The sequence below is a fragment of the Plecotus auritus genome, assembly GCF_963455305.1.
Source record: "Plecotus auritus genome assembly, chromosome: 4".
Classification (NCBI taxonomy): domain Eukaryota; kingdom Metazoa; phylum Chordata; class Mammalia; order Chiroptera; family Vespertilionidae; genus Plecotus; species Plecotus auritus.
In genome coordinates, this window is record NC_137775.1 from 185,614,124 (window position 1) to 185,638,948 (window position 24,825).

General features: G+C 49.8%; 1 protein-coding gene across 2 annotated transcripts in view; it reads left to right on the top strand.

Moving 5' to 3' along the window:
• The first annotated feature begins 2,061 nt into the window (after positions 1-2,061).
• BMPER (BMP binding endothelial regulator) overlaps positions 2,062-24,825 on the top strand; it is a 208,370-nt gene continuing 185,606 nt past the window's right edge. The window contains exons 1-2 of one of the 2 annotated variants that reach the window (XM_080664939.1): positions 2,062-2,360; positions 3,525-3,610. In XM_080664939.1, coding sequence (XP_080521065.1) covers positions 3,596-3,610 — 15 coding nt within the window. In that variant the 5' untranslated portion in view covers positions 2,062-2,360; positions 3,525-3,595. Of the gene's footprint in view, positions 2,500-3,524; positions 3,611-24,825 lie in introns of both variants that reach the window. The other variant, XM_080664938.1, reaches the window with a different exon arrangement.

Sequence of the window (24,825 nt, forward strand, 5' to 3'; positions counted from 1 at the left end):
CACGTCCTGCGAGTCCATAACGTGCACTGACCCCAATCTACCGCTGACGTCTGGGGCAAGAAAAGGCCACCCAGCCGCCCCTCTGCCATTTCCTGAAGTCGCATTAACACCCTTATCTAAAATACCACGCAGGGGGAATCTTTGTAGATGGAGGAGATAGTGGTTTCAATCAATTATACTTATCTCTAGTGGTAAGTTCTTAAGTTATTTTTTTAGCCAGTCACTATAGATTGAAAGACTGCTTTTTTCTTTTGTTTTTCTTTCTCTCTCTCTCTTTTTTTTTTTTTGCACGTTCTCTTTCTTTATGATTAGTCAACACATTAAGCACACTCTGATTTTCAAGAAGCTGCCTGGCCATGGTGGTTATTTGGAGGGGGGGGGGGCGGGCAACCCAACCACACATCATCTTTCATCTCTTTTAATTTAAGTTTTACCCTAAAAATCTGTTTTGAGAAGGAAATGGAGCATGCCAAGCTAATGACAGCCTTCCCGTCTCTTGTTTTTCCCACGTCAGAGCAATGCGCTCCTGTGAGCTCCTTGGCGTGCCGGGATGTTGGCAATGCTGCATTAATTAAGTGAAACCTCCAAACCACTCGAGAAAAATGAAAACAAATAAACACCACCGCCCCCTCCCCCCAAGCGGGGAGGGGTTAGGATGAAACTAGACTAAATGTGTCAGCAAACAAACTAATTTGTTTTCAAAGGCATCGTCTCTGGGAAGGCAGACAGCCCACTTTGCCGGGAGACTCCTGGTGCGTGCGTCCCGCTGAGGAAAGTGCTTGGCTGCCGGGGACAGCCCCTGGGACCCACCCAGGCCAACCCGGGAGGATGGCGTGCGGGACCCAGTCTCCACTCTTGGGGAGAGGAAGCCGGCGGACCACGGTCAGCTCCGAGGATCACTGACCATTGTCCCACACTTCCCAAGCACCCCTAATTCCCACCCCGCACCGTCATAATTTGATTACAAAAATTCTTCCTCCCTTTGAGCAGAGGGCGTCAGGGCTTGGGCGGGAGGCCGAGATGCGGCCGGGGGGATGCGCGGGGCTTAGGGGTCCGACACCCCGACACCCGCACACCCGCGGCTGCGAGGCGACTAGGGCGCAGCCGGGGCCGCGGCGGCGACAGGACTCCCCGCTGCGGAGGCCTCGGGGTTAGCCGCCTGGCGAGTCCCTCCCTTTTCGCGGGTGAATGAATGGTTAGTCAAACAGCATCTCCCCGCCCTGGTCCGCCCGAGGTTGGAAGGGAGGGGTCTTGGGGCGACTGTTCCTCCTTTTTCAGGGCCCAAGAGCATTTATTAATCGTCCTTGTGTGTCCTGTGGTTTCTGCCTCCGCCCCCCGGGGGGTCGGGATGCGCAGACACAGGAGCACAGGGCGCGGATCTGGACCCCTCCGTCCGCCCAGCCCGCGAGTCCGCCGTCGTACCCCCGCCAGAGGGAAGCAAAGCTGAAAGTGAAAAGTTGCGCCTCCCCCACGCCTCTGCGCCCCGTTTGTCGCTCCTTCCCAAAGCTGGGGCATCTGGGAGCGAGTAGGGGTGGCATGGCACCCCTGAACCCCACTTTCTGCTCCCTTGTTAGAACTGGGGCATCCCGGCGTGAGCAGGGGTGGCGCGGCATCCCCGTTAGGGGAGGGTTCCCCGGGGAAAGGGAGGAGGCACCGAGTGCGTGGGGCGGCGGAGACACGCCTGCCGGCTCAGATCTGCGCTCCGCGGCCGGTGGCCTCCCTCGAGGGACAGGGGAGCGAGCTGGGCGCCCTGCGGGGACGGATCCGGGGCGCGGGGCTCCGGCGCCCGGGCGCCCCCAGCGGGTTCCCGGAGGCTCCCGGTGCGCCCAGGCTTCGGCGCGGGAGCGAGCGTGCGCGCCGGCGGGCGGAGAGCCGGCGAGGCGGGCAGGAGGTGGGAGGCTGGAGCGGAGGACGCGGCGGCGGCGGCAGGCGGCGGCAGTGGCAGCGCCCGGGGCAGTGGCTGCAGCCCTGGCGGCGCGGAGAGCGGTGCGCAGCGGGCAGCGCTGCCAGTCCCGTCCGCCTATCTCCAGCCGCTCAGACACCCCCTCCTCCCGGCCCCCTATCTGGCGAGGAGGCAGACGACTAAGCTTCGGGAGCAACTCCCTAAAAAAAGCCGCATTGGAGGAGCCTGGCCGCAGGACCCCTCCTCCCAGGCGCCCCCCACCCCTCGCCTCCCTCTACCGCCTCCCCCGGCCCCCCTGCCTCTCCGCCCTCCCCGCCCCCCCTGCTCCCGGGCGCCCGCCTCCCTCCTTCTCGGACTGTCTCCCGACTCGCCCGCTGAGAGCCCTTTCTGATCGCGAGCGGTGGTGGCGGAGCCGAGGCGGCGGCACGGGACCTGCAGTCGCCGGGATCCCCTCCAGGTGACGATGCTCTGGTTCTCCGCCGTCAGGGCTCTGGCTGAGCGTCCCCGCCGGCGCTCGCCCGGGATTACCTGCTGCGTCTTGCTGCTGCTCAATTGCTCGGGGGTCCCCATGTCTCTGGCTTCCTCCTTCTTGACAGGTAGGGGAGGGGGCTGGAGGGACCGGCCCTCCCGGACGCCGGCGGGGTACCTGGGAGAGGAGGCGCTGGCGCGCCCGGGAGGGGAGGGTTCGGAGCGCCTGCCCCTCTCCGGCTGGCAGGGATGAAGCGAAGCCCGCGGCGGGGTTAAGGGGTTGGAGGCAGTGAGTAGGTTAAAGGCTGAGGGGATGCTGACATCAATATAGTGATAGACATTCTTCTATCTGAATTGAAGAAACCCCTTTATTTGTTTTTAATATTCTCCTCAACCCTTATTTTGACCTACTCGCCCCCGGTACAAGTAAGGAAAAGTGTGCACCGTTTTTCACACATCCTTCTTTCTGACTCTATAAGGTTCCAATATATCTTGTGTTACGAGTGCTTTTTGTAGCACCCGCTCTTCAGACCTTGAATTTAAAGAAACGACCCTATTTTAAAAGGGTAGCAATAGCGGGATATAGTAATTACATGTTTCCAGGCAGGTGAGGGCCTCAGCTGCTATTCGGAAGGACATACTTTACTGACACCTGGTGCAGAAAAGAAAATATTGAGTCAATTTCTAAGAGAAGAGGAAAGAAGTTGTGATTTCAAATCAAGACAATAAGAGGCAGATTCATATAAAGGCCTTTTCATTGACACGGTCCTGAATGTTGTTCAAATTTAAAATCCGCTCTAATGGCCAATTTGGATTTATTTTTCATACGGCGGGGGGGGGGGGGTGTGTTCAGTTGAAATTCCTGCATGAAGGAGGAGTATTAGTAAAGATCCCACGAATTGTGCTTAACCCATTTGGCTACAGTCCTTTTTAAAAAAAACCTGTTCAAATAAAACTATTTAGAAAAGATTTTTTTTCCCCGGGGGGGGGGTGGAATTATTTTTTATTTTTGGCGAGTTTGATCATTTAAAACGCATTAGGAATTTCTGAAATTTGGGTAGTCGTTTCAAAAAGGATTAGTGTAAAAAATTTTAATTTTGTAGTAATTCCAATAAGATAAGTTTACAATAAATTTTTTTCCCCTTCATTTCAGGTTCTGTTGCAAAATGTGAAAATGAAGGTGAAGTCCTCCAGATCCCATTTATCACAGACAACCCCTGTATAATGTGCGTCTGCTCGGTAAGTAGGGAGGGCAGGTCATGGGAAGCCAGCCAACTGCTCCCTCTTGACAAGGGGAACCCACTCAATGTAATCATATAACCAGATCTTAAAAATGGTTATTGGTCATTACAAAACTGTGCAGAGCTGGAGAAGGGAGTTCAGTTGAATTTCCGAGTTTCATGGACTTTGGCAATTTCTGTGTCGTCTGGCTGGGAATGCTTCTCTTTGACCTCATCTTTACAGAAGTAACTTTCAGGGGGGACTTTGAATGGCATTGTCTCGGTGGTGATTGCCATTTGCACTGTCTGCTCCCAGGAATGGCTGTTGCCATCAAGTCACAGGCGCCATCCAACTTTCTGCCTTGATTCTGTCATCTGAGCTCAGTGTGAAAATGGTGAGATAACATGTGGGTATCTTACCAGTGATAAGGTTCGTGACAAGGGGAAAGAGGAGTGACAGTTACAAAGGACAAACATGAGGACAAGGTGTCACCTGGGATTGCTTGGCCTGTTAGAGCCGAAACTCTCAAAAACCGTCCTTATATTTTGGATTTGGAAACATGAGTCAGGAAGGATATTCAGTTCTTAATAGAGACTGACACTTGGCCGTCAGCTGCTTTGTTAGCCCTGGCAGTGGCCGGAGATTAAAAAAAAAAAAGAATTTGTTTCACTTTATTTAGCTTAATAGTTAATGATAAGAACTAGTAAGTAACCACATGGGGGAGATTAAGTTATATGAATAAGAATTTCTGAGATGGAATATAGACTCACAAAGAGCAGCGTTTTTGTCTAAGGGAGTTTTACATGCCAATCACTTTTGGCAAGCCTCAACGAAAAGCTGCACACCACAAACCCTGTTGGAATTACATGAAGGCCGCGCGTGTGAGACTCCAAAGAGAAAGGTGGACGTTGGTGATCAGGTCAACATCCTGCATGGAACTGGCGAAGGGGTTCTTCTCTGTGTAGGTGGGAGCCAAGCCATCTGGGTTTAAACTACCCACACTTTTTCATGACGAGAGATGAGGTCGATGTTGCGCAATGATAAGTGGGTGAAGGTGCATGCCTGTATCCAATGATGATCAGGCTCTGCACACTTAGGAAATGAACAGAGTCACAGGTGAAAATGCCTTTCACTGGCTGAGAAGAGAAACGTTAGGAAAGGGCTCGGAGAGGCAGGCTCTTCAGATTTTGTGTTTATGAGCTACCCTTAACGATCTTTCACTAAAGGGCCTGTTGAAAAGACGCTCTGCATTTAAATTTTGACAGTTATATATTTACAAATGTAGTGTGTGCATGTGTGTGGAGGGGGGGCGGGTATGACCCCCCTTTCAATTTCTCTTATCTTGATATTGTGAGTGAATTATTTTATCTTGATCTCTTCAGAGGACATTATCCCGATGAACATTTAAAAGTGCTTGGAGCTCCGAGCACATGTGAAAATATTGTTTTTCTCCTCCACGATATCACTGTGCTTAAAGTGTAAATAGGCCGCTTGGATTTTGCACAAGGTTCCCAAATTACATTATGAAAAATTTCCCACAGAGCATTCCCCTTTTTAGGGCCACACCCTGGCGGGAAGAAGTTCTTTCTCTAAAAGTGCGGCCTTACTGATCATCCGCTCAGGGCTAGCATCCTGCCCTTTGAGAGTAAGGAGTGACTCGGAAGAGGAAAAAAAAAATGCATTTGCTGGTAATCCAGTGAAAATCATGTATATTTCAGGAAAGCATTTCTTAAGCTTAGAAGGATAGTAGGTCCACGTCTGTCCTGAAGGAACATTTGGAGGTATCTGCCTTGAGTGGAATCCTTCTGAAATGTGCTCATTGGGAACTCCCGTGCTCCAACTCAGGTTATCCCGAAGATGTCTCGGAGCCGCTCCCTAGCAAAGGCTCAGACGTGCTCTGTGGCCCGTGCACGGGTTTGGGGTCCTGGCCCCCAAGTTATCATAGTCACTATTGCTTCCCAAACATTTGTAATGACTTGAGAAAACGGAGTACGAATAGCCAGTTGGTGTGGCTCGGTGGTTGAGCACCGGCCTATGAACCAGGAGGTCATGGTTTGATTCCAAGTCAGGGCACGTGCCCAGCTTGCAGGCTCGATCCTCAGTGTGGGGCGTGCAGGAGGCAGCAGATCAATGATGTTCTCTCATCATTGATGTTTCTCTTTCTCCCTCCCTCTCCCTTCCTCTCTGACATCGATAAAAATATATTTCAAAAATACTGAGCAAGACTAGATGGGTGACCTGATGTCTGTTTGTATATGCTCTTGTAACTTTCCACTGCAGCCCATGGATTTCGGAGTGGCCCCCACTGCCATGAGGCTACTTAGCATTTTTTTTTTAAAATATATTTTATTGATTTTCTACAGAGAGGAAGGGAGAGGGATAGAGAGCCAGAAACATCGATGAGAGAGAAACATCAATCAGCTGCCTCCTGCACACCCCCCACTGGGGATGTGCCCGCAACCAAGGTACATGCCCTTGACCGGAATCGAACCTGGGACCCTTCAGTCCACAGGCCGACGCTCTATCCACTGAGCCAAACCGGTCAGGGCTGCTTAGCATTTTGATACTTAGGTTGGAACACAGACCTATTTAACAGATGGATAATATTAGCAATAGCAACTAATATTTAAGAGCCACTTTATTTGTGGTGCTTATCTAAATCTGCATTATTTCACTGAATCCTCCGAAAAACCTTTCGAGAGCTTTTACCCCCATTTCACAGATGAGGCAACCGAGGTCAGCGGAGTGAAAGGCATATTTTAGCAAATATCATTCTCCTGTTGTTTTCATCTGCCTCCACGGCACATGCCCACAAGCAAGTGAAACAGGCTATTTGCTGAGTGGACACGTGGTAAAGCCAGGAGAATTGGAAAGACCGTCCACTTATTTTACTACTTGGCGTCGCTTTGAGTTATTTTGTTTTTTTCTTTGGAGTCTCTCAGGAGTCTGCGTAGCTAACATTTGTTAATCAGATTAGATGAAAGGAAAGTCTCGTTAGGAGTTCGGTTGACCTGTGGGGAGCCTTGGTTGTGAGCTGGTTTTATGTATGTACGTTAAGAGGGTATGTAATAGTCAAAACTGTACTTTGGATAAAGAAAATAGTCATATTTAGTTTGTGTTGGTCCAGCCTTTTGGCAAAAAGGTACCTAAGACTGAGCATAAGCTCATATCTTATTTCATAACATGTATTAAAAAAAAAAGCTAACCTCAATGTATGCTTAAAAAAGACGTAAAATGTTACAGTTGGGAGGAAATAGGTGGCACAAAGTCCTACATATAATTACGCTTTAAAAGCTTGAAAAACCCCACAAAATCAACTTGGCCTGATTTAAACTTTTAAGCTCCGAAATGTTTCAAAGGCGGAATGAGCTCATTTCTGTGGGAATTTTGAGGATGACAGCGAGGGCAGTGGCCCCGGCGAGCAGAACCGGAGAATTTTCTTCTCATATATCCTCGCCTGCGTGGACCCGAGCATCTTGCCAGAACCAGTCGTGGTCCAAGAATAACCTGTTTGTTAGCTGGTGATGGATATCCCTTTAAAGTGTGTGGGACAAAAAGCTTGGGTGCCTCTGTTCGAGGGGGAAGGCGAGAAGTCGGGCCACTGGCCTGCAATCTGGGGGAGCGAGGAGGCAGTTTAGGTTAAGGCTGCAAAGTGTTCCATTGTTTAGTTAGGAAGCAAAGCAAGGCTTCTCACCACCTTACAAAATGGACTTTTCAGAGGCGCAGGAAGGCAGGCCCAGACTTACTGCTGGTGTGTGTAAATTTCTTTCCCCCGTTCTTGCTGGAACTATTTTCCCCATGTCGTCTCGGGAAGCACAGCAGTGCTATCCCTGAGGTCCAGCCCGCAGGAGCCAGCCGCATCCAGATCGGGAGTCGAAAGCAATGGTCTGGCTCTTTCGGGCGTTCCCAGAGCCACCCAGCGGCCCTGAGAAGTGGTCCTCTGACTTCTCACCCCTTTTCCCAACTGGAGCAGAGAGGGCGTGGCCCAAGCCGGTGCCTTCGGCCCAGTCGGCCCAGTCCTGGAAACTCAGCACGACTTCGGAGGCCGGACTCTGAAAACCAGAAGTCAGTGAGAGAGCTGTTTGGCAGACATGTTGTTCAGCAAAAAAAACATTATTCCGAGGTTTAAATTCCCGCTTTTAAATCCAGAGGCGTCATGTAGAAATGGACCCTCTGCCCATAAAAAGCGACGTGAAATGGGGTGTCACACGAAGCGCCCCCCTCCCCGCCCTCCTTGGAGCCCGGCAAGTGGTGAAAACAGAGGAGACTTTGTCTGCTGTCTTCCACTTCTTCATCACAGAAGTCTTCCATCACCGAACAAGCAGCTACCAGCATCTTGGGGTCTCTTGGGGGCCTTATCTCTATAAAATCCTCATGTATTTTTATTGTTCAAATTAACTGGCTAGAGAAAAGATATCTATTATCTGAACAAGTGTTAGGCACATGTTTGAGAATGAGAGAGGTAACATTGCATCAGGATTCAATTCGTGTGAGTGTGCATGTGTGTGAGAGAGAGAGGGGGAAAGGAGTTGGGGTGCAAATAGGGAGAGAGGAAAGAGAGAGAGAGCGAGAGAGAGAGAGAAAGAGAGAGAGAGATAAAGGAATCCAGATGTGTTCAGAAAGATACAGTACTTAATACATGCACATATACATAGCTTGCAGTAATTTTTTGAAAATTGCTTTGTATCATTTTTAGACTTTGGATTCTCACTAAGGAAGTGATCAGGATTCCTTCCTTCCTTCCTTCCTTCCTTCCCTCCCTCCCTCCCTCCCTCCCTCCTTCCTTCCTTCCTTCCTTCCTTCCTTCCTTCCTTCCTTCCTTCCTTTCTTCCTTCCTTCCTTCCTTCCTCCCTTCTCTGTATAGAAAGTGTTGTGACCAATTGCCTTTCCATGGAATAAGGCATTCAATAGAACAGTTTTAGGGGAAGGTAATTAGTGTATGGCATTGTGCTGGCCAATTCACCAATCCCAGCTCTGAGGCCATTACTTTTACCTATGCCTTATTGAGGCTCAGAGAGCAGAGCAAATACCCTGTGGTCACACAGTTACTAAGAGACTGACTGGGATGTGAAGCCGGTGCCTTCCCCCCTAAACCAGTTCGCTGCTTAGACATGTCGAAAAATACCTCCAGGCACGTCAGAGAGTGGTTTGACCCCCGCAAAGCTGACACGGGCACTCTTCGGGGGCTGTTAGAGTGGTCTTGGTCTCGTCGTTCATATCATGTCTGGGACTGGGAAGGCCCTTTTGAAGGAAGACACAGTCCATGTAGCTTGTGGTGGGCATCATGTCATTTTAGCCAAGGGCTTGGGCTCCGGCATCCGCTAGGCCTAGGTTCACATTTTGGCTCTGTCACTTACGGGCGGTAAATTTGGGAAAGTCACCTCACCGTTCTAAGCCTCAGTTTCCTCGTCTGGACAGCGGGGCGGATAGCAGTGCCGAGCTCACAGGTGGCCGTGAGGATTAAATGCGATAGAGCATGTAAGGCTCAGCGCACAGTGGTCCTCTGGATGACGTTCGTGCCTCAGTCCTCATTTCCTCACCTGGAGCAGGCTGCAGAGCCTCATCGGACAAGGGAAGACCGGGGAGCTGGTGGAGCGGAGAAGGAGGGCTGAGGATGCCAAGCCCACCCACCGTTAGGCATGACCGGGGCTAAGTCAGTAACCATTAGCGGGGCTTTCAGTCTCTCCAGACTGGGCCTGGGCCGAGCACGCTGCTTCCTAATTGGTCCGGCGGTCTGCGGGCCCGGGGATAAGTTTTCCTCTTGTTCTCCATTAAGCACTAAAGAAACTTTCCGTGGAAGAGGGGCCTCATTTTTCTGCAGAGTATTCACATCTCGGTGCCTGGGGGTCCCCTTCGCTTGTACTTTTGTTGGCAGCAGGGTCGGGTGCGGACCCAGGAGCGCCGTAATTCTGGAAAAACTGCCTCGTGGTCTGGCAGCGCGGGGATTTTCCTGGCCCGCCCCGTGGAAGTCCCTCCATCCAGACCCCAGTGGGTTTTGCTGCCTAACGCACGTGCTCCCCCGCCCCACCTCACCCCACCCCCCTGGAAACACCCTTTCATTTTGTTTGGCGACACCGCTCTTTCCAGCGCACATCAACAATCAACTGCGTTCTGCTTTCCGCCTGTAGGACGTACTGGGAGATACTAACACGGTGCGGACAGAGGGTAGGACCCGGGGCTGGGAAAAGCCAGGCAAGGCCAAGGGATGGCGAGTAAATGCAATCAATAACCATCGGCTGAATAAACACAGGGATCAGTTTTTCACACCCTCTTCCCCGGGACTCCTGTCCAACCGCTTGTAGATAGACTCCTTTGTGCTATAAAAGAATAGAAATAACACCACCTTTCGTGGCACCGGGGGGTCAAGTGTGCTTGTTGAACTTAGCCAGGTCCAGCCAATGAGCTGGGTGTATATTTTAAGACCTCTTGATTTTCAGCTCTAATTCTATAAAACAGCACTCAAGGCACTCGGGATCGCAGGTTATAAACTCCATAATATTATTCTTTCTTCCTTCTCTCCACACTTGGTTCTCCCCTTCCATTTCACTTTATTATTCTTAGCCTGCTCTGTGTTGGAAGCATTGTGCCGTGTGGGCACCTTGGGGAGGCCAAGACCAACAGGACGGATTCTTGCTCGCAGCCGAATGGGGGAGACAGACACAGGCATCAATACGTCTTACAGGAGCGACCCAGACGCAGGCGTGAAGGGACTTGTAGATGCATTCTGACTGGGTCACCCAGCGCCTGGGGGGCGGGGGAGGGGAGTCCTGGCAAGGCCCCTTTGGGGGAAAGGCACAGAGAAGTACGTGCGTGGGACCCGTAGGGCTGGCGGAGTGCCCTTCGCCCAAAGCTCTGATGGGAGCCTGAGTCAGAAGCTTGGTGGGCGCCAGTGAGGGGAGAATCGTGAGTGCCTTAACAAAGACATTAGTTCCGCTCATTAATCGGGGGAGCCACTGAACATGTTTGTGCAGTCATATGGTCTAATAAGATGTGTTTAATGCCTGGCCAGCGTGGCTCCATGGTTGAGCATCGACCTATGAACCAGGAGGTCACGGTTCGATTCCCGGTCAGGGCACATGCCTGGGTTGCAGGCTCAATCCCCAGTGGGGGGCGTGCAGGCTGCAGCCGATCAATGATTCTCTCTCATCATTGATGTTTCTCTCTCTCCCTCTCTGAAATCAATAAAAAAATATTTTTAAAAAAGTTGTGTTTTATGTGAACTCCCCTGGGTGCTTTTATGGGGGATGTTCAGAGTATGCAGGGGATGGAGCTGGGGCAGTGCATCCAGGGATGAGCTGGGGTCAGGTGGAGCAGATGGGCAGCAGGAATGGGAAGAAGGCTTTGGGATAAACCAGTGTGGCTCACCCTTCTGAATGTCCTTGAGCACCTTTTAGTTCTAGAATATTTAGATCAAGAGGCTCTAAACCATGTCCAGCAAGACACGGCAGTTAGCAGGCCGCAGCCATCACCGTGGAGTCGGGTGTCTCTGGGGCAGTCACCTTGACGGTCACTGGTGTCTCTGGAGCAGGACACTGCTACTTGGATGGTTTACTTCCCAGAGCTTACTCTAAAAACTCTATGTCGGTGCCAGCTCTCACTTCTTACCACAGGGACAACCCGCTGTGCATGGTCGCACGACCCATTGGACCAATTATGTATTACCATGATTGCATTCTCCGAGTTAGCCAAGTTTTATGCAATAATTGGAATTGGGGGGCTCACTATAGAAAGGGGTACCAGGATGCTAGGAGCCCTACACTTGCACAGGAGTTTTGGAGCCCCAGTTGATAGCACTTGGCAATAAATAGATAGTAGAGGTGAGGGAGAGGGTGATTGAAGGGAATTTTGAGACTTGCCAATGTTTAGTGTTTTTTTTTTTTGCCTCCACACACTTTAAAAATTATTTTTACTGATTTCAGAGAGGAAGGGAGAGGGAGAGAGAGAGAGATAGAAACATCAATGATGAGAGAGAATCATTGATTGGCTGCCTCCCGCAGGCCCCACACATGTGCCCTGACCAGGAATTGAACTATGACCTCCTGATTCATAGGTGGGTGCTCAACCACTGAGCAACACTGGCCAGGCACTTAGCCAATGTTCTAGCCAATGTAGGAAGAGAAGAGACCAGGGACGTGGGTGGGTGGCGATAGATTTAGACTTGAGTTGGACTGCATAGACCTTCCAAGTAGAAAAGCCGAGAAAATGTGGGTCTTGGTCTCAGAAGAGAAACCAGGACTAGAAAACACCAATTTGTTAACTGTCTGCAATGAAATAAATTTCAAGACTTTGGGGGTACATTACTTGTCTTGGGAAGGGGTCTAAATTGAGATTTCAAGGACTGGGCTTAATATAGTAATGAGAAGAAGGGCTATATTTAAGAGGATAGAAAAGGGAGAAACCCATGAAATAGGTTGAGAAGTAGTTACGGAAGAAAGAGGAGAACCACGCAGAAGATGTTTGAAGAGAGACAGTCCAGTAGTATTAATGATTGCAGAGTTAGACTGAAGATTCTAGAAGAATATCAAAGAAGGACTTCTCACCGTCTCGGATGATTTGGAACAGCCAGTCATGGTGCCCACCTCCCTGGTACCTGCTGCACATTTGCCCATGAATCGAGTTGTTGGTAGATGGAATTTGACAGAAATCCAAAACTTAAGGCTGATGTAGGGATTTTGAAAATTGAGTGCAAAAATCACAGATTTTCCAAACTTGGATTTGAAAAGACCTTAGAAAAAGGGACTAACTACCACATGAAAATTTGAAAGGTACCAAAACAAAACTAATTTCATGGATAAAACTAATATACTTTTGCAAATGTCTTTGGAATGTTTCTATAGTGAAGTGCAGAATGGACAAGGCCACACTGAGGCATTTTTTTTTTTTATTATTATGAAAAAAAGCAACAATATAAAAGAGGCTAATATAAAAACTTACCATTGTAAACTTTCAAGTTTGCTCTATTAAACTGTTAATGGTGCTGTTAAAATATTATGATATAATTTGATCTTCAAGAAAAACATTTCCCCTTTTCACTGAATTTTTAATGTCCGTTTTATTATTGAAGTGCAGCTATGGCGAGCTGTCTGAAATTATGGATTCACGTCTCACCTGGGCTGCCTGGTAGCTGTGCATCGCCAAGCAGGTCCCTTGCTTTCTCTGAGACTTAGTTGTGAGGTCTGGGCAGGCCATAGTGTGTGTGTGTGTGGGGGGGGTGGGGGGTGGGGGGCAGTGTGCCCTTCAGCTTCATCTCCAAGGAGGAATAACATTGCAGACCGTGGCTGTTGGCAGACGCAGTGGAGAGAAGGGCTGTATATGGGCTAAATCTGCTGATGTCTGTGAAAGCCCTTTGCAATCAGTGTAAGTGGAATTATCAAGGAGAAGAACTTAAATAGAAGAAAATGAGCTATAGGCCATAAGGCAGTTTTTAGCACATCATTATAATATATACGTTTTAGATTTTGGGTGTGCTGCCTAATCTTTATCTCGACATCTTTGTGTTCATTATAGGGCTTTTGTCAGATTTGTGAGGTAAAACAGGTAAAACATTCTTAAAACAGGTCTGGCATGTGGTGGGCACTTCAGAAATGCGGCCACCCCCTGACTGCTGTGCCATTGCCGTCTACAAGGGACTTCTAAGAAGTGATGAAATGCACTGTGCTTACTGCAGTTTATCGTCAGCCTCTATGAACGTGTATTTACTTGCAATTTCTGTTCGCATCGACAATGGAACTGCAGTGAGGAGGCAGCTAGCCTTTCTGCTAAAACAGTGGTCGGCAAACTCCTTAGTCAACAGAGCCAAATATCAACAGTACAACGATGGAAATTTCTTTGGAGAGCCAAATTTTTTAAACTTAAACTTCTTCTAACGCCACTTCTTCAAAATAGACTCGCCCAGGCCGTGGTATTTTGTGGAAGAGCCACACTCAAGGGGCCAAAGAACCGCATGTGGCTCGTGAGCCGCAGTTTGCCGACTACTGTGCTAAAAGATGGGAAACCCTGACAGTATCTGGGGCTTAGCAAGATGGGTCGTTCCTCTGTTTTTATTTAAAAACCGGCACATCTGCTTGGTTGGTGTCCACCTGTAGACAGCTAATCACAGCGTTGGCTTACGTTTTTATTGACTTTAGAGAGAGGGAGAGAGAGAGAAACACCCATGAGCTGCCTCCTGCACGCCCGCTACTAGGGATCAACCCCGAAACCTGGGCATGTGCCCTGACCGGGAATCGAACCTGCGACCCTGTGGTGCACAGGAAGACGCCCAGCCAGTTGAGCCATGGCAGCCGGGGCCACAGCGTTGCTTTTGCAGTGAGGTCCAGATATCCTTCTCTGGCACTGAATCAGGAAGTGACCGGTGGGCGGCGAAGATGTAAGACTAATTCCTGAGTGGACCCCCCGAGCCCGAGACTTGTGAGTCCTCCCCACTTTGGAGGGTGCGGAGTCCCGCTGTGTGACTGAGCACCGTCACTCGCGCAGACCCATGGTGTGGGCCTCGCAGCGTGGCTCCTGATGAACGGATGTGGCCGGATTTGGACGCGTGGGCCTGTCGAACGCACACCGCCTTGTGTGTTGGCGACCAGAGGACCCGGCAGCTGCTCTGAGAGTCTGCGTCCTCTTCTCTCCATCTGTGGTGTGGTTCCTTGGGCGAATTCCTGTCCGAAAAGAGGAGGCCCCCAATCTACGAACCTCGTCCCGTCCTCTCTGCGAGGCCCATAGCTGCGCCGAGAGGTCCGCAACCTTGGACTTGAGTGGGAGTCAGGCTGGAGTTTCCTGTTTATAGTTTGCGTTGTTAACACTTGGGAGAGCTCCCCCCAGCAGGGGACTCCAAGTTCCAAAACACCATTCTCCCAGAAAGCTTGTCACAGGAGGTCAGCCTCCGCTCTAAAAGACATCCTAAGGAATCATTACAAAAACACATTCTCCCCTCCCCCCGCCTTAAATGGGTTGTACTCACATTTGAAAATTCAGAATCACATAGACACCCAGACCTGCTTTTCTTGGCGACAAAAGGAACATCCCCCCCCGCCCCCCCCACTGCCCCCGACAGAAATAGCCGCGATGCAGGCGATGGTGCAGGCATCTGGGATTCTCACTGCTGCTTGCAGAAGTCACAATGAAAAATGCCTCGGGTCCCTGGAGCTGCGTCCCCCCTTCCAGCGAGGCTGACTCCGCAACCTGGACACAGCCTCGTGTTTATGTTCGGTTTTGGACGTTAGCTCCCTTGGCTTCTGGGAGCTGCTCTGTTGAAAATTATGTTTTTCTTTTTAAGGACAAAGGCCTTATTGTATGTGCATGTCGTGTAGTATAATGAGGTTTTTTTTTTAATGTTAGGTCATGGGTGGTACCAGCCCAGGTCTGCCAAATGAGAAAGGCAGAGGTCTGTAACCTGAATGGCAAGTGAAGGTTTCGCTCAGGTAGCTCACCGAGAGGAAACGAGAGCAGGGACAGGTGGCAGGCATCTTCCCAGGCCAGAGCATGTCCCCAGGTGACTTGCTTTGAAGGAATAACCATAAACGACGGCGGGAGAGGACCTGCAACACCAGAGGTGGTACCCAGACATTTGGAACAGGATGGCAGTGACAGTAGAAGCCACTGAGATAGATAACAGCGTCACGTTGTCACGCACAAAAGCGCATGTTTCCAAACAGCTCTGGCGCTCTTGGTCCAACAGATGGACGTGGCCAGATGTGTTTTCATGGCTGCTAAGGCCGGTGGGCGCAGGCACATCTCTTCTCAGACCCCGTGGCGGGGCCTCTGGCCGGGCTGCTGGCCTCCTGGCCGCGCCCATCCCCGGGGAGACTGTTGCCAGCAGAGAAGCTCAGAAAGGAGCTGGGAACATTAGGAGGCTCGAGCTGTTCTAGCATCTCCTTGGGCCTCCGCGAGAGGCGTTTTTAGCTGCTTCTTCTTTTTTTTAAAAAAATATGTTTTTATTAATTTCAGAGAGGAAAGGAGAGGAGGGAAAGAGAGATAGAAACATCATCGGATGAGAGAGAATCCTTGCTCGGCTGCCTCCTGCACGCCCCCTACTGGGGATCGAGCCCGAAACCCAGGCATGTGCCCTGACCAGAATTGAACCCTGGACCCTTCAGTCCGCAGGCCAATGATCCAAACTGGCTAGGGCCGTTTTTAGCTTCTTTATCTTCATTTCTTTTCCTCCTTCTCCATAAACACGTTTTGTTTTGTTTTAACCTAACTTCCTAGGTTTCTGTTTGAAGCAAATCTGTGGATGGCGGCGATAATTAAGGTTCCTTTGACCTCACACTGATTTCTTTGCGATGAGCAAAGAACTGGCATTTTCATTCTTTTTTCCCCCCTTTTTTTAAAAAAAATAAACTTACCTTTACTGTTGAAAGTAGTACAGATGTCCCTTTTTCTCCCCCATTGTCCTCTCCACCCTGCTCGGCATTTTCCTTCTTTTCCGTGTTTATCCTCAGAGTTTATTACTTAAGAAATCCCAGGCCTGCCCTAACCGGTTTGGCTCAGTGGATAGAGCGTCGGCCTCCGGACTGAAGGGTCCCAGGTTCGATTCCGGTCAAGGGCATGTACCTTGGTTGCAGGCACATCCCCAGTAGGGAATGTGCAAGAGGCAGCTGATTGATATTTCTCTCTCATCGATGTTTCTAACTCTCCATCCCTCTCCCTTCCTCTCTGTAAAAAAGCAATAAAATATATTAAAAAAAAAAAGAAAGAAATCCCAGGCCTTCCTCGTCCGTTGGATGCTCTAACAGGACAGAGCGGTTGGAGGGGAGCCGTGGCAGGTGCCCCTCGGCTCCCTGCGCCTGTGTGCGGCAGGGGTCCCAGGAGCCCGACCTTCTGCTCCGTGAAGCCTCGCTGTGCCGTGTTTGCCTCGCTCTGTCCCTTGACTTCTCAGAAATTCACAAATTCTCGTGGCCGGCGGGGTCTCTCCTGCTTTGTGGATTGTGGTGTGAGAGCAGTAGCACGGGGATTTTCACAGAGCAGTGCTTCCTGGTCTCGGGGGGACACTAATTTCCCGATTGAGAGGACATGGAAGATCAGTCAGAAAACTCCCATGGGAGAGCTGCTCTGCCAAACCAGTTCGTCTCCCGTCAGTACCTGTGTTCATGCTCCTGGCGGGGTGGGGAACCCTCCTATTAGAATTGAGATGTGGCAGCTTCTGTTTTCAAGCCCGTGTGAACAATGGTTTCTGTGCCAGTGGGACCCACCAGGTGGCCACCCAGAGTGGAAATTCCTTTACCCTAAGAGGTGACCTAAGTTAGAATTCAGGGATGAACCGGGATGAGCTGGGATGAGTTGGGATGAGCCGGGATGAGTTGGGATGAGCCGGGATGAGTTGGGATGAACTGGAATGAGCCGGGATGAGCCGGGATGAGTTGGGATGAACTGGAATGAGCCGGGATGAGCCAGGATGAGTTGGGATGAGCTGGGATGAGTTGGGATGAGCTGGAGCCGGGATGAGTTGGGATGAACTGGGATGAGCCAGGATGAGTTGGGATGATCTGGGATGAGTTGGGATGAGCCGGGATGAGTTGGGATGAACTGGAATGAGCCGGGATGAGCTGGGATGAGTTGGGATAAGCCGGGATGACTTGGGATGAGCTGGGATGAGTTGGGATGAGCTGGGATGTGCTGCGATGTGCCTGGGTGTACTGGGTGTGCAGGTGCCAGAGGGCAGTGGCTTCCTTCTGTGAGTGCCAGCGTGTGTAGGGAAGGAGCTGGGATTTATTACAGAATGCGATGTGGGTTTTTTCTGTTTTCTGTAAACCTTACCGTGGACAAGGACAGGGAAGTGTGCTGACAAGACTCTGGACGCTAGTTCAGATGTTGGTGTTCTGCGGAAGCATGCGGACATTTCCGTCGGTGCTGACCTGTAGAATCAGCAGTTCCTGTGGTTCAGCCTGAGAGCTCTTTGAGCACCTGGAGACTTTTTCCACTGGAGGAAGTCATCCGACAGGTTATTGTGACGGGTCTTAGTGAGGAGACTTTACATTCAGGGGGACTTCACTCTGGGTTCATAGACTAACAGTAAAACGTGGCCGATACAGTAACATGCAAACGCCCCTTAACCTCCCACCCCCAGCTCTGAAGGAACTGGCTTCCCTCATCCTCAGGAGCCCTCTGACCATGGTGGCTGGGAAGCTCCCTTGGTACCGGTGATGGGCGCCCGGTGGGTGCTCTGCAGGGCTGCAGTGGAGCAATGATTGATGGTCATTCGACTCAGCTCACATTTATTGAGCATTTATGTTAAGAACGGCCTGGGGCACTGTGAGATTGGAAAAGGCGCTTTTATTTTTTTTTTTACGTGAACAAAGAGATTAAATTATGTTCCCGAGAGTTTTGAAGTTAGCTATCTTTTATTGCTTTAGAGTTCTTTGAAAACTGATGAACTCAAGCAAGCCACAGATATTAACCCTTGGTTGGAGCAGTTGATTAATCAGAACCGACCGCTAGATTACATATATGGATATATATGAGCATGTGCATATACACATACATATGTAAGGATATGTATGTACTTAATGGATAATGGATTTAGGTTGCAAACTATCTTCTATCATTTAAAAAAAGTGTGACCATGTGATTGAACTCGACCTTGTACACAAGCTGGGGGTGGGGGCGTTACAGTGGGGACAGGGGGCCCTGAGCACTGGGGACAAGGAGCAGACAATCCTGTTCCAGTCCTGGCAGCCTGTCCTCTCCCTGCCCCGCACCCACTCACTGACCGACTCCCACCTTCTGTCTCACAGTTGCAGGTCATTAACAAGTCCTTTCCTCTGTTCTCCCACCAGGGCCCCAGCCATGTGGCTCTCACGTTTAATGCGCAGATAAACCACCAGGGAACCTGTTAAAAATGTAGATCCTGGGGCCTTACTCCAGAGGGTCTGACTCAGTTGGTCTGACAGAGACCAAAGAATCTCTGTTTTTTCTTCCTTCCTTCCTTCCTTCTTTCCTTCCTTCCTTCCTTTTTTCTTTCTTTTTCTTTTCTTTTCTTTTCTTTTCTTTTCTTTTCTTTTTTTTTTTTTGGTAAAGGAGGGATAAATGGTGAATGAAGGAGATTTGACTTGGGGTGGTGAACACAATGCAATATACACATGATATATTATAGAATTGTACACCTGAAACCTATAGGAATCAATGTCATGCCAATAAACTCAATAACAAAGAAAAAAAAGAGATTCTCTATTTTTTCTTCTCAGGCTTTTTAAAAAAATTAAATCTTGATTGTTGAAAGTATTACCTAAAATAATCTCTATTTTTAATACTCTTCCAGGGACTCTATGCAGGGGCTAATTTTTGAAAAACTTCCATGTCAGGTTAGGGAAAGGGAAGGATCTATAAATATAAGTCAGTTCCCAGTGAGGCAACCTATGAACGAGTGGTTAGGCACAGCCGATCTTCTCTTATTGGTACAGCCTGATAGTAGGTCAGCTCTCATTTGCATACCGTTATTGTTGTGGGGTGTCCTCAGTCACCGTGCACATTAACCATATTCACCCAAGGGCCACTCCTCCTCTCGTCCTCTCCTCCACCAAGCTTCCCCGAGTCATCCATCAGAATGACTTATTCTTTGAGGCCTCACTTTGTCCCTTCCTCCTGCCCACCCTCAAGTTTTATGATTTGCACGGCCATCTTCCCGACTGGACGCGAGGCTTCCTCGGGGCAGGAAGAGTGTCCAGTTCTCCTGAGCATCACTTCCAGCACTTGTGCACTGGAAGTCTCCGCAACTATTTTACAAAGAAACGCCACATGGGTTCATCTGGGGCAGCCTGAGAGTCACTGTCCAGGCTGCGAGGTAGGGCCGGTTTTCTCAGGAAACCTGTCCACAGTCGAGATCATCAAGGCTCAGAAAAGTCAAGCAAGATGAACTCACAAGGGAGTCCTGGAGACTTGGGACTGTAATTCAAGTGTGGGAATCCTGGCCAGCCCGGAGGCTCCATGAGATAGGTATCTTGCAGACAATGCCTCCTGACCACAGGGTTGAGAAAGCGCCCGAGGCCGGGAGTGAGAGAGACCCAGCAAACCACTTCCCTGGGGATTCTGTTTCTCGCAGTCCTTGTGGTTTGGTTAGGTAGGGTCCTGCCTGGCGCCTTTGGGTGGGACAGGCTGGCCCTCTGGGGGACAGCCAGCCCTTTCCCGGGACGGATTCCCACGGGATGCACTCCGTTTCCTGTGGTCTTTCTGTGATGGGCAGCAGCTGCGCGATGAAGCTGACGTGACGTCTGTGTGTTGATCCTTCAGCGTGAGCCAACTGGATGGAGCAATTCAACACAATGGCCTGGGCTTTATGACGGACTTGCCAGCCCGGCCCGGCAGCATCTGGGGGAACCAGGGACAAGCGGTGGCCCCACTGATGGCCATGTGATGGGGATTGAGAGTTGCCCCCACCCCCTCCCCTTCCATTCTTTCTGGCCATGCCCACCCAACAGGTGCCTTCCTCATCCAGAACAGACGCCTTCTGGGAAATTTTAGCTCTTTCCTCTCTCTTTAGGCCACCCGATTGCTGCCCACCCCGTCCTTTACCTGATCTCGGGGAGTGTGAAGCCAGGCACACCTGGTTCTGATTCACCCGCCTTCACACAGTTCGGGTCACGTTGATGAACTATTGTCCGCACTTTAAATGAGAACCCTTAAAAAAAGTTGTGTTTTTTTTAAATTAGCCTGGCATTCCACAGTCCCTGGGTTTCACCTTTATCATCTCCATCTTTATTATTACTTTTTTACCATGTTATTTTCTTTCTCTGTAATTAGCCCAGCATTTCCATGACGTCATCATTCCCCAAGTTCTGTGGCTTGTTTTTCTCGGTTTCGGTTTTTAATTCTTGGTTTCAGCCTGATAATGAAATGCACCAACAGAATCACAGTGGGGTAGTTGTTCTTCCTACACACACACTTGGCCAGATGTTTGGGGGATGGAGTGTCCAGTGGGGAGGTCTCTGACACAGGCTGCTGGTGATCATGACTAAGGGGTCAAGACCAGGGTGGCTGGGAATAGCTACAAGGGCCAGCTTAGAGCAGAACCAAGTGCCTAGGTGGGGTTTAGGAAATATTTTTCACCACTGATATCATGTAGCCTGGTGGAGAGAATGCCCGGGGGGACTTTCAAAGCCTTCAAATGCGTGGGAAGGAAATATTTCAAAAGGACAGAGAGGAGTACAAATCCCAGAGTTGTGTTGTGTCCTCAGCTCTGGCTTCTCCACTGGCCTCTGCCTCTCGCACACACCTTCAGAGTGAGCCCCAAGGCGGTTGTGGGGTGCTGGCTCCTCAGCGTCTTGGCCGATGCCTCCTGTGAATGCAGGCATCTTCCCTGGAGCCCTACACCCTAGGTACTGCGGAGGAGCTATGCTCAGCCACATGGGCTGGGATCAGAAATTGAAAGCACGGCCTGACTGTGGACTCGGTGGACCCCAGGGCCTTGTCTTCAGACCTTGGTGTCATGGAGAAGGAAGACTTAAAATGAGGGATTTCCTACCTTTCTTTCTATTACTCCATAGGGTTTACTATCCTCTCACCCCCACACCCACCTTTACCACTTACCTAACCTTTGGTCATGAGGCTCTGGTGGGTCCCAGCCCTGCAGGTTGGAGACATTGGTCCTAGAACTTTCCCCGGACATTCTCGGCTCTTCTAGCCACTCAGAAACTTCCTAAACTTGAGCTTGTTCACTCAGGGATGTAGCATGGCAGGCATGGTGGGTCTTAGCACTTGGGGTAAGGAGTGGCCAGCATGGCCGAGACAGCATCTTTATGAGCCCCACGTGGTGGACAGGGACAGGGAGAGGTATCTTGGTCTCTAGGTAGCTGGCACAGAGGCAGGTGCTGAGAAAAGGTGACCTCTGGTGGTCACTAGATTAATGTACTAATCTCAACCAGTGACCATGTACAGTTGTGTGTGTGTGTGTGTGTGTGTGTGTGTGTGTGTGTGTGTGTGTGTTTGTGTGTGAGTGTAAGGACTTACAAGTATAGAGTTCTCAGCATTTGCGTGATGGATTTATAAGAATTCTGTTTATTTGGCTATTCTTTACCAGACCTTTTTTGGTTGGGTCTTCCTGATCTTCTCAAACTTTGAATGTTGGAGGGCCCCAAGGTTCAATGAGGGTGTTTTTCCCATTTTCAGCCCTTCCTGAGGTGAGTTTCTGTTGACCCATGGCTTCAAAGCCGCCTGTCTGCTGAGAGTTCCACGGTGATGCTCGACCCACCCTGAGCCTTCGAGTGCACACTGGTACATCCAAATGCCTCCGTGACCTCTCACATGGGTGTCTAGGAAGCGTCTCAAACTGAAAATGGCTCAAGCAGAGATCTTGTTTTCTACCTTCCTCGCCCGTAAATCTAGCTTCCTCCAACCAGCAACCTCGGGCCACCAACCATGGTCCTTGATTCTGCTTTCTCTTACACTCTATGTTCAGTCTATTAGCAAATCTTGACAGCAAAACCGCGACCATATATCTGATCATGTCTAACCACCTCCATTATCACTTTGCCTCCAGATAATAGATTATCAACTAGTGATCATTTTAAAAAATCCTATTATTTCACTTTTTAATGAAAAATCCTCCAGTGGCTTCTCTTCTCACCGAGAAGACACTCTGACATATAACTTGGTCCACGAAGGTCCTACCTCACCTGGTCCTGATGCTGCCTTTGGCCTCGCCTCCCAGGGTAGCCTCCCCTCTACTCTGCTGCAGCCACACCCCTCAGCTCCCTGCTGCTCCTGCACAGTGCCCAGCACTCATGCTACCCAACACCCTCTCAACAAGAGCATTTGTGCTCGCTCTTTCCTGCACCCACAATGCACTGTTCTCTGCTTATATATCCTCATTCCTTCATTCTGGTCTCTGAGCAGTTGGTTCCTTGTTAGAGGGTCCTTTTCTGACCAGTCTCCCCAATAGTACCATGCGTTACCATTCTGTCCCCTTGTTTTGCCTCATTTTCTCCCAGATCCTCCTCAGTGCCCAGTAAATTGTGCATGTATGTGTCTCCTGTAGGTCTCCCTACTGGAAGGTCAGTTCTGTGAGGAGGTAGACTCACTGTCATGCTGTAGCCCAGGGCTGGGCCCATTCAGTGCGTAATTGCTGGATGAATGAGTGTGTGCTGTTTACATTTAACTTTTTGTTGTTGTTGTTAATCCTCACTCGAGGATATTTGTCCATTGATTTTTTTTTTTTTTAAGAGAGAACGGAAGGGAGGGGGATAGACAAGAGACAGAGCAAGAGAAACACTGATGTGAGAGAGACACATTAATTGGTTGCCTCCCACATGCGCCTTAACCAGGGCCTGCAACCAAGGTATGTGCCCTTGACCACAATCAAATCCAGGCTCTTCAGTATTCGGGGTGACGCTCTATCCTCAGAGCCAAACTAGATAGGGCACGTGTAACTTTTTTAACTCAGTAATTTGAAGATCTAATTCTCTTTCCCCAAAATAAATTACACATATTTTATTCTACTTTAAACTCTGCTTTTGCTGTAGTGGTGACTTGCCATTTTCCTAGCTCACATGACTTCACATTTTGAGTCTGGTGGCAGGAAGATTATCCAGATACACCGGCTGAAGGATGAAAAGTTGTCTCCAATGACATAATCACAGGAAAATATACAATCAGCAGTAATAATTATAAGGTGATTTTTCTATAGAAAATGATTTAAAAAAGTAGATAGTGCTGTTCCCACTGGACAGCATGATCATTATTGCTTTTGGGATGGAAATTCAAGTTCAGTGTGTTGCTACTTTATGCTTTACCTAAAGCATAAATATCCAGGCGAAAGGCTAGCAACGTGTGTTCATTATGACGATTTCGTAGAGCAAGAAGAAAGCGGCACAAACTATTTCCCCACGATACACAATTCAGGAGTGCCCTGGGATGTGGTCACCAAAGGGGGCCCCTTTTTATGGGTTGTCACATCCCAAGGTGCTGACGTGTGTAGGTCAGATCCTGCCTTGGTGACAACAGTTGTGCAACAAAGCTTTACTTTGGGCCTTTCAGGGGCTCATGTGGGGGTGTAAGGAACCGAGATGCACGGATGGTCCCTGGGAGTTTGTGGCAGTGAAATTGGGTTAAAACTGACCTTTTCCTCTGACTCAGGGATGGCTACATGCCTGTCACGTTGTGGGGTGCGCGGTGCTTTTGCTGTGTCTGTGCCCTGGCCCCGCCCTCCTGGATTTTAAGCTCTCGTAGGGCAGAACATGTCTCCAATTTGTATTTTCTGTTCCCAGCAAAACCTGGCACAGTGCCTGGCCTGCAGCAGGGGCTCAAAAAATATTTGTTCAATGGATTCGTGGATTTTCCATCAGGTAGACTGGAGTTCTGTAGTGCCGAGTTTTAACCTGCAGGAAAACCCAAGCTCAGAGTCAAGATGTCTCGTTTCCTAAGGGTCATTTGTCTTTGGTTGACACTTTCGTCTTATTTTAGACTAGAGGCCCGATGCACAAAAAATTCGTGCAAGAGTAGGCCTTCCTTCCCCCGGCTGCCAGCACTGGCTTCCTTCTGGCACCCGGGACCCGGGCTGCTTCCCTCCGATGAAACCCTTTTACTAGTAAAAGCCATTTTTTTAAATAGGGCACATGTTACGAATCTCATTAGCGACAAGTTCACGTTCATGTTTTGTGGGTAACTAGTCCTTTTCTTGATTACACCTCAATCAGAAGTGGATTATTTGCAAAACTAGCATTGGTTGTTGGTTTAATGAGTTTAAAGTGGAAGCAAATGGATTCACATTTCGTTTTGAAGCTATGAAATACATCGGTGAGCCCTGGCCGGTTTGGCTCAGTGGATAGAGCATCGGCCGGCCTTCGGACTGAAGGGTCCTGAGTTCGATCCCTGTCAAAGGCACGTACCTCAGTAGCAGGCCCTGGTCGGGGCATGTGCAGGAGGCAGCCAATCCATGTGTTTCTCTCACTTCAGTATTTCTCTCTGTCTTTCCCTCTCTCTTCCACTCTCTCCAAAAATCAATGGAAAAATATCCTAGGGTGAGGATAAAAAAAAAATACCCACAAAAAAGAAATACATCGGTGGCTTCTCCGGTTCTTTCTGACATCTGCATGTGGCCCTCGGGGAGCCTTGGCGAAGAGTGCGTGCTGCCCAGGGCCCTGGGGAGTGAGTCGGGACAACCTCGCTCACAGGGCTGCCTTCCTGTGGGGGTCGCCTTGAGAGGCTGGCCTGTCCATGTCCGTCTGTGAGCGCCCAGCCAGCCAGGGACTCCTGCCCCCTCGCTCCCCGACCTGGCATTCCTCCCTCGGGCTAACTGGCCACCCTCCTCAGTG